Source organism: Aspergillus pseudodeflectus (genome assembly GCF_044049435.1).
Source record: "Aspergillus pseudodeflectus strain CBS 756.74 chromosome Unknown BJX68scaffold_53, whole genome shotgun sequence".
NCBI classification, from domain to species: domain Eukaryota; kingdom Fungi; phylum Ascomycota; class Eurotiomycetes; order Eurotiales; family Aspergillaceae; genus Aspergillus; species Aspergillus pseudodeflectus.
In genome coordinates, this window is record NW_027263829.1 from 79,901 (window position 1) to 94,887 (window position 14,987).

The 14,987-nt window shown below is 51.6% G+C and overlaps 5 protein-coding genes across 5 annotated transcripts; 4 read left to right on the plus strand and 1 right to left on the minus strand.

Annotated features, from left to right (window-relative positions):
* Positions 1 to 459: 459 nt before the first annotated feature.
* BJX68DRAFT_257875 (SDR family oxidoreductase) lies at positions 460 to 1,492 on the plus strand (the record flags this gene model as incomplete). The annotated part of the gene is made up of 3 exons (XM_071043424.1): positions 460 to 759; positions 824 to 918; positions 988 to 1,492. The coding sequence occupies 3 exons, from the start codon at positions 460 to 462 to the stop codon at positions 1,490 to 1,492; spliced, it is 900 nt and encodes a 299-aa protein (XP_070894905.1).
* Positions 1,493 to 3,495: 2,003 nt separating this feature from the next.
* BJX68DRAFT_278453 (uncharacterized protein) lies at positions 3,496 to 5,151 on the plus strand (the record flags this gene model as incomplete). The annotated part of the gene is made up of 6 exons (XM_071048541.1): positions 3,496 to 3,571; positions 3,618 to 3,713; positions 3,759 to 3,907; positions 3,955 to 4,093; positions 4,137 to 4,756; positions 4,804 to 5,151. 6 exons carry the CDS (start codon positions 3,496 to 3,498, stop codon positions 5,149 to 5,151), a joined length of 1,428 nt encoding a protein of 475 aa, XP_070894906.1.
* A 5,550-nt stretch (positions 5,152 to 10,701) lies between these two features.
* BJX68DRAFT_270814 (uncharacterized protein) lies at positions 10,702 to 11,686 on the plus strand (the record flags this gene model as incomplete). Its single annotated transcript, XM_071046777.1, has 4 exons — positions 10,702 to 10,735; positions 10,786 to 10,880; positions 10,936 to 11,264; positions 11,341 to 11,686. The coding sequence occupies 4 exons, from the start codon at positions 10,702 to 10,704 to the stop codon at positions 11,684 to 11,686; spliced, it is 804 nt and encodes a 267-aa protein (XP_070894907.1).
* A 637-nt stretch (positions 11,687 to 12,323) lies between these two features.
* Positions 12,324 to 13,041, plus strand: BJX68DRAFT_270815 (uncharacterized protein; the record flags this gene model as incomplete). The annotated part of the gene is made up of 3 exons (XM_071046778.1): positions 12,324 to 12,506; positions 12,578 to 12,793; positions 12,916 to 13,041. The coding sequence occupies 3 exons, from the start codon at positions 12,324 to 12,326 to the stop codon at positions 13,039 to 13,041; spliced, it is 525 nt and encodes a 174-aa protein (XP_070894908.1).
* On the minus strand, positions 12,885 to 14,492 carry BJX68DRAFT_244950 (gelsolin family protein). Its single transcript, XM_071041415.1, has one exon. It carries the CDS (start codon positions 14,378 to 14,380, stop codon positions 13,151 to 13,153), a length of 1,230 nt encoding a protein of 409 aa, XP_070894909.1. The 5' UTR covers positions 14,381 to 14,492; the 3' UTR covers positions 12,885 to 13,150.
* Between the last annotated feature and the right edge of the window lie 495 nt (positions 14,493 to 14,987).

Consider the following 14,987-nt stretch of genomic DNA (forward strand, 5'->3'; position numbering starts at 1 on the left):
ACGAGAGAAGCTGAATGTTCTATGAGCAAGAATCGTGAAGAATCATTAGTGAGCGTCTCCAGTTGGGCGGGAGGCTCCGAAGTGGGAGCTCCGGTGCAGCGGCGGCCATCCCACCATATCTACTTTCCATGCGATCTTCAGTGAGCTTACTTGTTGCCGCAGGTTATCTGGTATCATTCACATATTCAAGGGCGCTTCTGCAAGCTGAACCCGATGTCCAAAATGTCCCAATATACTAATCTGGCTGACTGCGACGCATTCGCTGCGGATTTACTTTTCATACTCAGTGGAATGGCAATATCGGGGCAATGGATCCCATTACTAATCCCGCTTGATTATCAAGCAACACACAAAAACAACGTCACTGACATGGAAGAAAGATAAATAGAAAAGTTTGTCTGGTGCTGGGAACCATGCAGCAGTGACAAACACACCCCGTCCTCGAACAAGACGAACAAAATGACACTCAAATACCTCATCACCGGCGCAACCGGTGGCCTTGGGAGCGAAGTACTAAACTATTTCATTGCAAGTGTTGCACGTTCTGAATTCGCTGCTGCATCATCCAACGCCGCGAACAAAGCAGCCTTTGAGGATCGGGGGATCGCGTTTCGGCATGTCAACTATGATGATCCACAATCTCTTGAAACAGGCCTGCGCGATGTCGAGAACCTCCTTTTTGTTAGTTCGAGTGGCATGCGTCGCGGTGAGCAGCATGCTAGGGTTATAGAGGCCGCGAAGAAGGCTGGGGTTAAGCATGTACGTCCTATCTATGGTCTTGCAGTACTTATGGGGGTTGCTGACAAGCTGGCCATCTGTCTAGATCTGGTATACGTCTCTGGCGTTTGGAGGCTTGGAGGATACGTCCAAGGCCCCTGTGATGCAGGATCATCTTTTGACAGAAAAACTGCTGAAAGAGTATGTTGTGCATCCCATACCTCCATACGAAATTCACAAGTTCGCGTCACCCTGAAGATCCCAACACAGATCGGGCCTTACATATACCTCCATCCGAGAAGGTGTCTACGCCGAATGCTTCACGGTCTCCCTCGACTGGTACCCCGAACGGACCGGGACGCTCACGCTTCCCGCCGACGGGGAGGTGGCCTATACCTCGCGCGCGGAGCTCGGCGAGGCAACCGCGCGGATAATGATCCAGGGCGGATACGAAAACCAAAAGGTACTACTCACTGCACAGGACACAATCACTGCTCGGGAGATAGTGGATATAATAAATGAGACTACTGGCCGACAGATCAACCTTGAGCTAGTCTCGCGGGACGAGTATCTTGATGCATGGAGGCGTGACCCGCGTGGAAAGCCAAGGGAGCAGTTTGAGATGGTTGCGACGTTTTGGGATGAGATTGTTGGCGGGGGGCTGCGCACGACGCACCCGTTGTTACGGGAGATCTTGGGGAGGGAGCCTACTAGGCCGGCAGATTTTATCAGAAGGTTGTTGGAGGAGGATCAAGACTATGTTTTTCGATACTAAAGGACTTCCCTTAGATACTGCACTGCACACCAAGAGCGTTGGTAGAGTTAGCCAAGGACACTGCAGCGCACCCGCTAGGTCTGCCTTACACTACGCTATATAGTGTTTCAAATGGCCAGGGCTTGTTGTTTGTGATGGTGGATGATGGGGCGCAAATGGTGCATAGCTTCTTTATGTTGACTTCCGAACGTATTCCTAATAGGTCCGTTATTGCCGCAGATCGACTGTTACCTCCTCTGAAATGGCCATGATCTTGGGAATTAGAGCTTGAGTCTATGTCTAGACCGGCTGTTGTCGCGACGATCATCTCGAAAATTGGCAGCGGCAGCCACGGAATGTGTGCCCACGATCCACATTTCACGCTTTAGCCTTCGTCTCTTGATCAGATAGAGACTCTGATCAGCCCTGCGAGGCTGAACAGTTGAATTGAATCAGTCCTTATCTCCACTCGAGAGGCCTTTTGCCCATAGCGCCTCGGGGCCAGGGGCCGAAACCTTGAAAGGCGAATAATCGAGCTATAATCCTCTTTGAGCAAATTATGAAAGAAACAAACTGGATGAGCCATACAGAACCCTCAACATGCATTCAAATAGACAAGGATCTGGAGCTTGAAACGTTGGGGCTAAAATTTGGAGACGAAGCCCCCTTCCCCGTCTTGCGCCTCCAGTCTCCACGGAATTCCTTCTCCGCAATTCAGCGACTGAGCCACCCGGTCGACTGGAACAAGCCGCTGACAGACTAACTGCTCAATAAGTCCACGGGAAGGGTAGAAATTGCGATTCGCGTGAACAATGGTCTTCGCCCCTTTGGTTGGAGAAGCAGGATGCAAAACCCTGCCAACGCGGGAATAGGAACGAGAGAGGAACGCTAGCAGGAGAACGGCAGGTGAGATGCGACTTGGAGCGGAATTTTGCGAACCCAAATCTGGAAGAAGATCGCTCCTGTTCTGTTTGTGAGGATCGCGGGGATGCGCTGGTGCAGGGCGAGTCCGTGAAGGCCAAGACAGTCTTGCCTGGTGTTTCCGATTGGGGTATAGTACACATAATTTTGACTTTGAACCTCAAACGACGGGCCGAACTCGAACTCGTGTCAGGCTTTTCTTAAATGGTAGCCAGAAAGGCGACTTGTGGCGGCATACCTAAATATGCCTTGGTGCAAGTACCGACGCGTGCGTGGGGAGGCCGTTATTCCCACGGTCGCCGGGTATTAGCTCTCCATCATAGACGAAATTGGGATGCATGCGAAGAATATGTTCAAGTTCAGGATTCGGACTTGGACCTCCAAAGTTCGAGTTGATTTGAAATTGCGAACGGCTCGTCTGTGGAACCGTTGATCCTTCTTAGCGCGATCGCGCGAGTCCAGACAACAACGCGTTGGAGACAACAATCTTGCCTCGAACTGGACAATGCATTTGTTCCGATTGAAAATTGCCAGTCTTCAAGGTTTCGGGTATGGAGCGAGGACGTGGCATAATGAGGCCTGAAATGCTGATACTGGATGAGGAGTAAGCTTCGAGGACGACCTCGACCATCCTCACTTGGAGACGGGGACCAACAGCAAAGGCCCAGGTCCGTGAATCGAGCGGTCCAAAATCCGGGGAGCCGGCAGGGAGATCCAGTTATCCACAGATGCGAGCCAGCCGAGGACCAGCGGAGGGTTGCGCTTGCCCAGAGTGGCCTGGCTGCGGGGTTGGATCAGCGCCGAGTCCTGCCGTCAACGGTCAGTGTGAGATTGTGCCTGTGCAGGACCCGCCCCTGCGGAGAACGTGCTTGCTCTTGGTTCTCCTGGCTTTGATTAAAAGAGGCTCAACTTCCAGGGCGGTTTTGTCGACTTTTCGCCCTGGTTCTCCTGGTTGCTTGCGGCTCGATATTTCTCTTCCCATGGGCGTGGCCTGAGATACCGATGGTTTTTGCCTGATGTCCTCTGCAGCAGCCTCTGCATTGTGCGCCCTGGACCTGTCCAGCCCCTACTGCCCCTATTCGACCTAACGTTGTTATTACGGAATGGCGTCCAACAGCTCCTTGACGCAATGTCCAGATCCCTTCATTGCAGAGCTCTCCTTCGAGAACAGCGGTGGATGTCAGTTCCGCTACGAGAGTGTCTAGACATGTCTAACTCCGTGTAGATGATAAAGGACGCTGGTGTCAACAATATACTGTCGGAGACGAATCCATTTCGTGCTGCTTCCCTTGCCCGATCACTGACTGGAGATATTCGGATGGTAGATCCTCGCTCCACGACCATCTATCCTAGCTAACCTGGACAGAGTTCAATGCAGATATGGTGCCCTGGATCGGGCTGGCTGTTCTTATCCTCATGGTCATTTCTGCCCTGACCTACATTGTCCTCCCTACGAGTGCCACACAGCGACACTACCTGACCTCCAGTCCTCTAATGGGATTCATCTTCATGTCGGTATGCAGCCCTCCCAGGGCTATTCGCATTTGATACTAAATACCTAGATTGCCTTTATCATCCCTCTCGGCCCCTCGGTCGAATACTGCTACGATGCGATCACACCGAACTACTGGCTATCCGATACCACTTGTGCGTTTTCCGGATCATTACTTCTATACGGTGTCTGGGTTCTGGTAATCGGATGTACGTTTTGTGCAGTTGTAAATGGCCAAGCTGACGACTGCAGGTTTCTTCCGATCGGCTTCCCTCTACCTCCAACTCTGCTGGGACGTCGAGCCGGGCAAAAAGTTCCGCGCCATCTCGATTATCTGTATCTTCCTCGGCTCTCTGGGAATGCTTGGACTCGCCCTCGGAGTATCAGGTGTCTCCTACCAAATCGGTGACGTGTGTTATATCAGCTATCCCGGTAGCATCGGATCATTCTGGGGACCGTTGATTGGCGTCGCATTCATCTCCTTTGCTATGCAGCTGTTTATCATGGGGTACTGTATCCGCGGTGTGCTCACTCGCGGAGGGACAGCCCGGTTCTCCATCTTCAAGCGGCCGGGGTCGCCGAGTGAGCTAACAACAGCTGTTCCCACCCGCTCAACCTCCACACGTGTCTGGCGGATCCTTCAGCTGCAGTGGCGCGCTATTGCCATCGCGTGCTTGATTCTATTCCATGTCGTATACGTGGGACAGGCGGTCCTGCGATTCCGTGACCCGGCAGCATACTCGGACGATGAGTTACAACCCTGGATTGATTGCTTGATAGACTCAAAGGGAGACCAAGAAGCATGTCTGGACCATGCCAGTCGCATTGAGCCTAATCAGGCCACCGTAGTGTCTGCCCTCGCTCTTCTAGCCGTACGTATACCCAACGCTGTCTGCTGCGCAATTAGCTAACAGACCAGGCCACCGGCTTCTGGGGCGTCATATGCACATTCCGCTGGTCAATGTTCATAGCGTGGCTAGAATGGACGAGGGACAGGAAAGACGACTTTCTCGATTTTGTCCGAGGCACACCAAGCCGCGAGCGACCAAACGATCTGGAGCGTGTATCCAGCGACGCTGACGCCGTCTCGCTGGCAACAATCTCCTCTCCGACGACCCTCGCCGACGTGGATCAGATCTACGGGACGAGGAAGTACCATCGTCCCCAGAATAGCTTCTCGGCGCCTGGGCGCATCAGTACGCTGACCGGGACAACGGTCATGACGATATCGAGTAGTCAGACGTATGATCGCAAGCCTTCCTTTTGATATATATGATTTGTAAAAGAAATATACCATGACACTCTTACATTTTATCCTGTCCCTCGATGCCACTTTTTTTGGGCCCTGTCCCACAGCCTTTCTGTGACGCTCAGAGCTGGCTTTCGCTAGTAAATGCATCTCTCGAGCGGTCTTGGAAATCACTAGAGGGACTGATTGGAACCTCAACATTCGGGGGGAGGTTTCTTCATAAGCGGCAACACTTCTTTATCAGTCCATGATGACATACATAGTCGACGCGTCCAGCATTTGCGACCGGCATTACGCTCTCTGTGTCAATGATCACATGGAACGAGACGGATGAATACTATTAGATCTGACCCAACGTCACAGACCGGAGTTACAACAGCCTCCTTCCGGTGCAAATAAGTGCCATGCGACCTCATTTCTCTTTTAGGGCCACCCGACACTCCGAACTAGGGTATGCGCTCTTTACCTATTCTACGGAAGTCGTCAGTTTAACGGCCAACGTTTCTGGCCGAGATGATGGGCTCAGACGGCCTTTTCAGCGCAGCCTCCCCTTGTTGTATGCCTACAATTGGCAGTCATTACAAGTCCTAAACGCAGCAAACGCAGTGACTGAATTGTCAATGCTGCACAGGTAATCTGACAGACCTGGGGGCGGATCTCAGATACAATTGTGGCAGCAGAGTGATGCAGCGACTTTAAGCGATAGCCACCATCTCCACAGATCTGCCATCACCGAGAAGGAATCTGAGCGCGGTATCCCACTGGATAAACGGCCCACGACTGTTTGGCACTGGCTGCTCGTCGGCCTATGCAACGATGGCAGTCATTTGTGTCCTCGTCCTTTTCTTCGGAGAACTCGTAGAATCCGCGGGGCTGGCTTGGTTGTATGAGATATAGGCCTTAAGGATATCGCTGGGAATTCTGGAATCCACAAATGCCGGCAATACGCATCAAAGGCGAAATAGAGATGACCCGTATGGAACATGCGAAGTTGAGCCTCCGGGGTGAGCTACTAGAAAAGTGAACATCACTCCAACGGTATCATTCTGCGGCAAAGGCTTCTTACCAACCGAATGATGTCTGTCTCATTGGCGCCAGGGCTTGAAGGGGATTTAATTCCCTTCTGGAGATCAGCAGAGGGTCGTCAGATATTTGGGGACGATGCATAGTCGTCACTATATAAGCATTTAGCCATGACAAGTCTCACAGTATGGCCTGTTGGCGCTGAGATCTAGGGCAAAAGAGAACAAGCTCATGATCTAGGCGAGTCAAGCTTCTACCTAATCCCCACCCTCCCAACATGCACGCTTATGGCACGCCAGATCCTCCCTCCCAATCAGCGCCAGCCCAGCAAACCTCGGTCAGTGCAGAGCGGTATCATCGCGTGTGCTTTCAATATGGTATCCGTGCACTTCAAATTCTCACCTCGGGAGCAAAAAAACCCCGCCGAGAAGATGCGAAGCGGAGGCAGGAGTTCCACACCCAGGCAACGATATGCGGCGAGGACGGCTTTTCGTTATGTGCAGTACAGTCTCTCTGAGTACTGTTGCACCGCGCGGGCACAAGACGGGCCCCAGCGCCGGGTTTCCGGCTCCTTTATCTCCCGGGGCCATGGTATCTAGGCGCGTGGGGCCATGGGGAGCACAGACTGGGCACCGAGCGGCGGACAAGCCGGAGAAAGAATCGGATCAAGAGAGGCTAAGAAGCTAATGGACTCCTGATTCATACCTATAGAGACACGCAACCCGCTTGGGGTGCTGCAGGTGCTTGCTCCACGAGGCCTGTTCAGAGTCTCCGAGCTGCGGCGGGTGTGGTACCAGTATGCCTGCATCTTTGAGGACCGCGGCGACTGCCCAAATCTGTCTGTCCCCAGGGCCAGGGTCGATATCCACCTCGTGGCATCCGTGATATGTCATCCATCTCCTCAAGTTGTGTTGGGGCTGTTGGGCCACACAGGTGAACTGAGCAAGGCTTGCGGACCTGGACACGCGGGAATTTCAAGCTCGCTAATTTCTTCGTGGCCCTGAATGTAGTGGGGTCATAACTTGTACCAATGGAGATGGATCGAGACATGGAGAAAAGCTCCTTCTAAGATTAATATCTGCGGCGAAGGTCTAATAGATCTAGATGGCGCGAGCTACAGCAGCACTATATGGGTATACCTGGTTCGTCATGCGGGTATATCCCTGAACGACTAGAAGCCTTTGAATCGAACGTTTGCAGTCCTAAGGTAGATGGGGCTGGGAATCTTCATGGTAAAGTAGAATCTCTTGGATGTTTGGGCTCGCGCCATCTTCCGCAGGCACGCTCGCTCCATAATCGTCAACCTGATAGTCAGGAATCTCGTGGTAATGATATCGGGAATCAAGGAATTGTACAGAGGTAGTGCGCTAATCCACAGTAGACCTTACGCTGCAACCGACTTCGGAAAGTACGTGCTTACCTGCAGCAGACAGATCGAGCATCTTACCGCATACACGAGTGGCGCGGACATCTCCCGGCTCTTTCGCACCGCGACATGCATCCAGCATCTCCAATAGATGTGTCCACATGCGCCGCAGAACGTGTGCGCAGTAAAAGATAGCCTTCCCGTCTAGCTTTCCCGTCTAGGCTCCTACAAAACCAGCCAAGTCGCCCCTCTGGGTCAAAGAATAGCCACTGTACTAGTCGCTGTGGCATTTGCAGCATCATGCGGACCTTCGGAAAATCGCACAAGGCTGCTAGTGCGGGGCCCTCCGCGGCAGATAAGACGGAATCAAGCATGAGAAACCATCAGATAATTAGCATCGTATTGAGCTTGATTCAACCATGGTGCCCGATACGGAGCGACTAGGTGGAGTAGACTAGTTTTGATGTCAAGTCGTTTTTCAAGAACAGACAAGCACGATACTCCATTGGCAAATACACCCTGTGAGCAGATACCACCCTCCTACGAGCAGGAATTGGGTTCAAATCATGAGATGCACCTAAAGGTATTAATGACGATTCGGACGGCCGCAGGCGTGGTGCATCTGAGTGTCAGGCCAGCACGGCCTAGCGTCCTACGTCCCCGGACAACAAATAGTGTCAGACGAACACCAAGATGGTAGAAGTGGGGTACTTGCTCAAATCTGACGCTTTTACGTTCGCGTGCATCGAGGGGCAGGCTGACTTTTTGCGCGGTGCGCCAGGGATTGTTTCTCTGATGTTATTTGTCTTCCTCCAGGCCTGTTCGTGTTCGAATAACATGGTGGAACCAAAAAGCTCTTTGGGCCCAGCTACTCTTGCAGTCTGTTTTAAAATAGGTGGGGTCACCGGCCAGAATCCTATTGGCATGGCGGGGTTGCTGTACGCCTTGACAAGGATGAGCAGGAGGGGTCCGAGCAGGCCACCACACTTGAACAAACATGGAGAAAAGATTCAGCCGCCCTGCGCAAGATTATGCAAGCAGAGCAATTAATCCGGTACTCTGCGGGCCCAAGGTCAATCAAAAACGAGCAAAAAGCTGAAAACACCGCACTGGCACTTTAGGACATTAGATCACGAGTATTGTAGATGCCGACCAAGGAGACCTGCATAAATTGGGCCCTATTGAGCATTCAATGTCAATGCAGTTTTTCTGAATGCGTCGGGTGCGGTATTTTTGGGAGTGGGACATCCAGAGTCTGTTGAATCGCGCACAAAGACTCGCTTGGCTCGACAAGCAGTGGCGGCATTTAGTTGGAAAGGGTCAGCAACAACCTCAATTATGTGGGGTCATCGAGGGTATGCGCTAGTGATTTTGATCGTCGCAGGAATACTTCACCAGACTTTATGTCCGTTATAGTAGGTCCGCGCAACCTCCTCCTTGCCCTTCGTGAAATAACGGGCAGCATCCTCCAGCAACCTGCGATTCTAATGTCTTTCACATACGAGCAAGGGCAGTGACTGGTCCTCAAAGTGCCAAAGTCTCCCCACATCCTTAGAATCCTCTTGAGCGGTCAAAGTCTTGTATGGCGAGATGGGAGCAGGTAGGTTTAGCGTTCGTTGCATCGACCGGCTTCCCAACGATTTAGACTTTCCTCAAGCGGGTCCCATCTGCTTTGTCCTCTGTCACAAACACCATCTAGATTAGGCTCGGTGCAAAGGAAGCGTTCCGGCTCCCTGGGTTGAGGTTGCCGTCCAGGACGGGGCTCAAGAGAAGCTTAGGATTCACAGTGCTCAACTCTTCCATCGTCATAGTCGGCTGTGACACCCTTCCTAACAACTGCATTAATGGTCTCTGTCTGGTCTTGATGGCTCGGTTGTTTGCGGGTGATCTATCGATGGGTGACGAGGGGAACTGGTACGGACGGCATTGACTACACGCCGGATTGATTATCCAGCTTTTTCAATCAAAGTCCCATCTTGCCTTGGAGCTGCTAATTGCGAGCTATGAGATCCTTGGCTCATCATATCTGACTGCTCGGCGAGTAACTCGTCTGGGAAACACCCCATGGCTCATAGACAAAGGGAACCACGCCCGGGCCTCTGGTTTGCGTTATTGCCAGGATGCAACCCATGGCTGCTATCTTAATACTGGGCTTTTATGTGTTCCAATCGGTCCTGAGGCGGATCTTGGAAAAAAAAGTCGCAAGATGTTTTCTTTGTCTTGCCTCATCGGAGTTCCGCCGGCCGAAGCCTTGCGATCCTCGGCACAACGGAAAAAAAAAAAAAAAAAAAAAAAAAAAAAAAAAAAAAAAGAAAGACTTGAAGTGAGGAATTTCCAGCCATGATCATCGACCCTTGCCCGTCTGATACTAAAGGTTAGAGAAATACCCAGGAGCAAGCATGATTTCTCAATGGACTTTGAGGCTTAAACGTCAAGATCTTGTCCATGCGTTTTCACATGTAAATCCGTCTCGTGGGTGAAACGAAGACCAAAGAGCGTCTATTTTTGGACAATAAGCGACAGCAATTCTGATCTTATTATATCCCGGTATCGGACCGGACAAGGATAGTCAGATGAAGGCCCTTCATGGTTCGAGGCCTCGACAAAGACGAATGGCGGGTTGGTTGGCAGCCACTCGGGATGAAAACCACCAGGTGGCTTTCTGGGACTGAGAGGGAGGTGTGAGGGGTACCATCACTCCACAAGCTCGGCATAGATGCCCGCGTGCATGGTTGGGATACTCCAGATTGGATATCGCCATATCATTGCTCGAATCGAGACCAGACAACGCGTCGTCCAGAATCCTACGGTGTATCTATTGGACACCATCTGTTCTTGTGACTTTGCAAGTCTGGTGCGCGACTCCGGAACTGTCAAAGCTTTTTTGTGCTTTTGATAGATTGTATCATAAATAATTGGATGGGCTTGGCGAGTTTCACTAACAGTCTGCGGCTAAATGTACCAACTCAATTAGAAACGATGATCAAGTGATACCTAGCCGGTAGTCTGGGATCGCCAAAAAAGGATGAAATTGATGGTAGCATCCTCAGATGAGGTCTTGGCCGTGTTTATAAATACCTCGAGAAGATTCTGCCTTCGAGGGGGGGCACCAGAACATCCTTCTCTTCCTATCAACACAGTTCCTATCAAGTCAAAATCCCACTTTCTCTCAACTCAACATGTCTACTCCTCCGAACGTTCCTCTCCCAGCGGGTGAGCCTTCTCTCACTCATGCATGTCCAGTCTGCTGACGTGATAGCTAGCTGATGTCGGTCGAGTCCTCGATACAGCGCACATTCCCTATACCCTCTTTGGTTGGTGGGCTGCTGCCTGCCATGGCAGAAATAATTTTACAAGGGTATGTATGTACCCCTGTCTTGTTCAAAGTGAGCAATCACTAACGACCGATGTAGGAAATTGACTTTGTCATTCATAATGATAAAGTCGATACTGCTGCTAGTGAACTTGTTGCTACTGGGCACTTCCACCGCTGCACAGACCCCAACTGCCTTGAGCCAACAGAGAATCGGTGTGACCGTACTCCTGTTCGTCAAGGGGGAGCGCTCCCTATGAGTGTGTGGCAAGAACAACTGGCACCGAACAACTATCATGCAGTCGCTAGGGAGCACCTCCATATTGAGCCTACCAAGTATGAGTACTTTAGAGTGATTTCACTTTACGCCCAGTCTCAACTCCTCTGGTCTTTCCCAGAGCTCAGCACTACCGATAACCGCGGGTTCATGTATACAAATGATGCACGCCTCCGGCCTCGAGGTACAGGAGGTTGTACAGGTCCCTGGACAAACTTACCCAGTCAGGATCCCTACCCATGCTATCCTTGTGGAAGCACTTTTCTTCCTACGCTGTCGTGACTTGGGACATATTAAGCATGTGGATGCTGCCTGGGGTGGCATGCTTAATGCAGCGTTTGGACCTAGGTTTATTGACAATGATATGAACCTAACTGAGGAAATGAAGGCCCTGAGAAGGGACATTAGGGAGATTAGTCCTCGATGGCTTCCCGCGTTAGAAGGCTATCTCTTTCCTAGCCCAGGTTCTGGGGTGCACCCTACCACCGCATTGAATCGCATGCGCGCCATACTACTGGCAAACAATGAGCTTCCAGATATACCACCTCATGACTTGCGGGGCTTTCACATGTGAGGGATCTCAACAATTCGAAGAGCAATGGTTCAGTGAGTTACCATGTACAGGGCTTGAAGTCCATTGTTTTTTAATATTGGCTCGTCCAGAACTCTCTCGGTCTATTTTTGTTTGTTCCTCGTTTTTTTTTTCAGTTTTTGATCTGCCCTTTGGCGAGCAGCCTGACCATTGCCGCTCGTTTCTTTGTTGCTCGCCCTTACTTTGTGCTCTGATGTGGTCCTCAACCACGATATCGACCAAAGAGCAAGGGCCACCGTGAAGACTATTAGAAAACTGAATATGCACCACATTATATTGAAGGATATGTAGCAGTAGGTATGGAACAGGGAGATACACTTACTCACTACCTTGTGCCTGTGGTTGTTGCATATCGCTTCAATGGTTCCTCATTGTTGTCAATACCCCGCCATCACCTTTGTCCCCGTATGCATCTTTCGTTCAAAGACATCAAGCAGCGAGATAATGCAGGAGACTGGGTGACATCGGGCAATATACGGGTCATGACCCTCCTTCGTCTTTTCCTCTCTTCTCATCCATCATCACCCCATCTCAACCCCATCTCTCTGTTTCGTGATCATCACCAACAACATCGATTCCACGCCGCCCCATCGCCAAATCACCACCGCGCCTCTTCAAGATGACAGCTCCATTATCTACCGTCGGTACACCGATGACACCACCTGATCCGAGATGGGAAGCCCTTGAACGGGCGGCTCACTACATGATCCGCCGGCTATGGCTCTCACAGCCCGATGGTGGCCCGTTTGTCACTATCGTTGGCGAATTCGCCAGATTCAAACAGCTACAAGGAGCCATGCAGGTTTCTTATCCGACGGTTGTTGCCCATTAGCTTTTATAACTGATCTTTTCGCTAACACTCACCCCGTATAGAGACTGGAGCTCTTCCTCCGTGAGCGCAACCCAGGATCGGTTCTCACCCCCAACCGGACCATCGCAGACCGTTGTCGACAGAGGCTCGTCGAGTGCCAAGTGATAACGCCGAGCGGCCACAAGAGATTTCTTTATGCCAGACAGAGCAATGACAAGGAGTCCGTGGTATCACTAAAGACCCTTGACCTGGAAGTTGTCTTACTGTGCGCCCCAGATGTAAGTAGACGCTATAGGGATCTATTAGGCTGGTTCTTATGGCCTTGGCGCCTTCACAGATTATTTGAGAGTGAAAACAAGGTTTAGATGTAGTTTCTATAGCGCTAACCAAGGTCAGAAAGAATATCGGGCACCTTACACCATACTATCCTGCTACCCTGCTACCCCCGCACGCTCACACAAAAATCTTCCCTCTCCGTAAGAAAACAGATTTCAAGACCACCAGTGTCTTCGAGCACGAGCAATAGAGAGATCTTTCAAGGAGATCACGGCTGTACATCAAGAAGACTGAATACCGCTCATGGAGATCGTGATCGATTTTTATAAATATACCCCAGGTATGGACATGTGCATACACTAGAAATCAACCGCCTTCAGGAATGACGGACTCTCGTAATCCTGCACCACCTTGGCAATAGGGATCATATAGATATCATCCTCTTGACTCTGCATATGCCGCACATACGCCTGCGCAACCCTCAGCCACAGCGCCCTTTCCCTCTCACTCGCCCCGAGCCCCTGCCACACCCAAAGCTGGCTGCCAACATCGTACAAAAACACATCGTCGCCATCGAAATCTGACCTCCTCGCCGGTCCCCCTTCCTTGACAAGATCAAACTCCAGCTGTCCCGAAGCATCACTCAACCTAAACAGTTTCTTCGGTCGGTCAGACCCCACACTCCCCTTCTCCCCGCTCTTCGATCCAGCAATCGGCCTGGGAGCCTTGAACACCGTCGAAAACGTATCAACACCCTGCCCACCAAGCAAATCAACAACCACTTTCGATCTCGCCTCGTGCCTCGACAGAACCTCCACATCGACGTGTTTGGCCATCGTCATCTCATTAACTACCTGCGCCGCCTTGGCCTTCTCCATCGGGCTACAGTTCTTCCCCTGCCACACCCAGATCTTGTCGCCCTTATCGAGAACAAAGACGTCATCGTCGTCGAGACTTTCCCAGTTTGGTTCGACCTCGTAGACAATCGTCGAGTCGATTCTTCCCGACGCACCGGGGTGTTTGAAGACGCGGAGAAGGGTCGTAATCTCCTTGGGTGCCTCTTCCTCGACGTGCGTGAACCCGCTCGCGACGCCGCCGGCGCGGATTGTGATCCGTCGGAAGAGCGAGGTGAATTCTTCAGACAGGTACGCCTGGACCTCGCGATGCTGCGTTGCCGCGCCGTGCAGGAACTCGTCGAGTTCAACGGTCTTGTACGCTGCTGTTCCCGCCTCATCCTGCGTCGTGTGCGCGCCGAGCCAGAAGAAAATATCGTGGCGAAGCTTGTTCTCACCATCGTCCCCATCCCCGTCTTTGCTCTTGCTCTTCAACTTGACGGAATGCAACACAATAAAACTATCCCCCGCGAAAAACTCGCCTGCTTTTTCCTTCGGCCAGGGGACGACCTGGAAATCCTCGATCCGCCAGATAAACAGGCCCGGCTCGACGCCAACGATTCCATTATTCCATGCTGGTTCTGTAGCTGCAGACGCGTGTTTCACGCGGTGGTCGAGGTCCGAACCGATCAGTTCGACGTTGCTGTCTTTTATGTCGTACTCTTTCGGGTGGATGAGGCCTTCGTGGGGTGGCATTGTGAGAGATGCTGTGGGATGTTTGGGGTGTGAGGGGATTGGGACGGTTGAGAGGGTTGAGGATTGTGCCTGGCGGGAGATGGTTGGTACTTGTTAAGAACTAAGACTTGGCTTTGGAACTTCCGTTTGCAGGCTGAGGCAGCAGCGTCATTTAGTGGGTCAGGGGGGCGTGGTGGCGTGGCGGAGGGGCAGGCAGTGGAGGGGTCGTAGCGTACGTAGCTTCGAGCTGGACCATGGATCGGATAGCCGGCAGAGGAGCTTCCACGATACTTAGGGTGTGCTGGTCCGGCTTTTAAAGATGCACTACTAGCTCGATACTCTTCTTCTTCTTCTTCTTCTTCTTCTTGGTTCATTACGAATTTCACCTTATATCTTCTGCGAACATAGATGTAGAAACGAGCCAAGATGTTTGAGACTTGCTCAGATCACGTGGCCATCTCCCTCTCTCCATAAGGCGGCCAATGGCGCAGCAACCCTCGGATGTCTTCTTAGAGATAATGAAATTTGCGCTGGGCGGTACCTGCGAGTCATGGGTCTGTGTGATGGCGACGCTCGTGTAGATTGAACATAGGGTATTGTGTCACTAGCATTTTTATTCAGATCGGGG

Coding starts and splice junctions, on each gene's coding strand:
- BJX68DRAFT_244950 (XM_071041415.1), bottom strand. CDS start 14,380: ATGCCACCCCACGAAGGCCTCATCCACCCGAAAGAGTACGACATAAAA.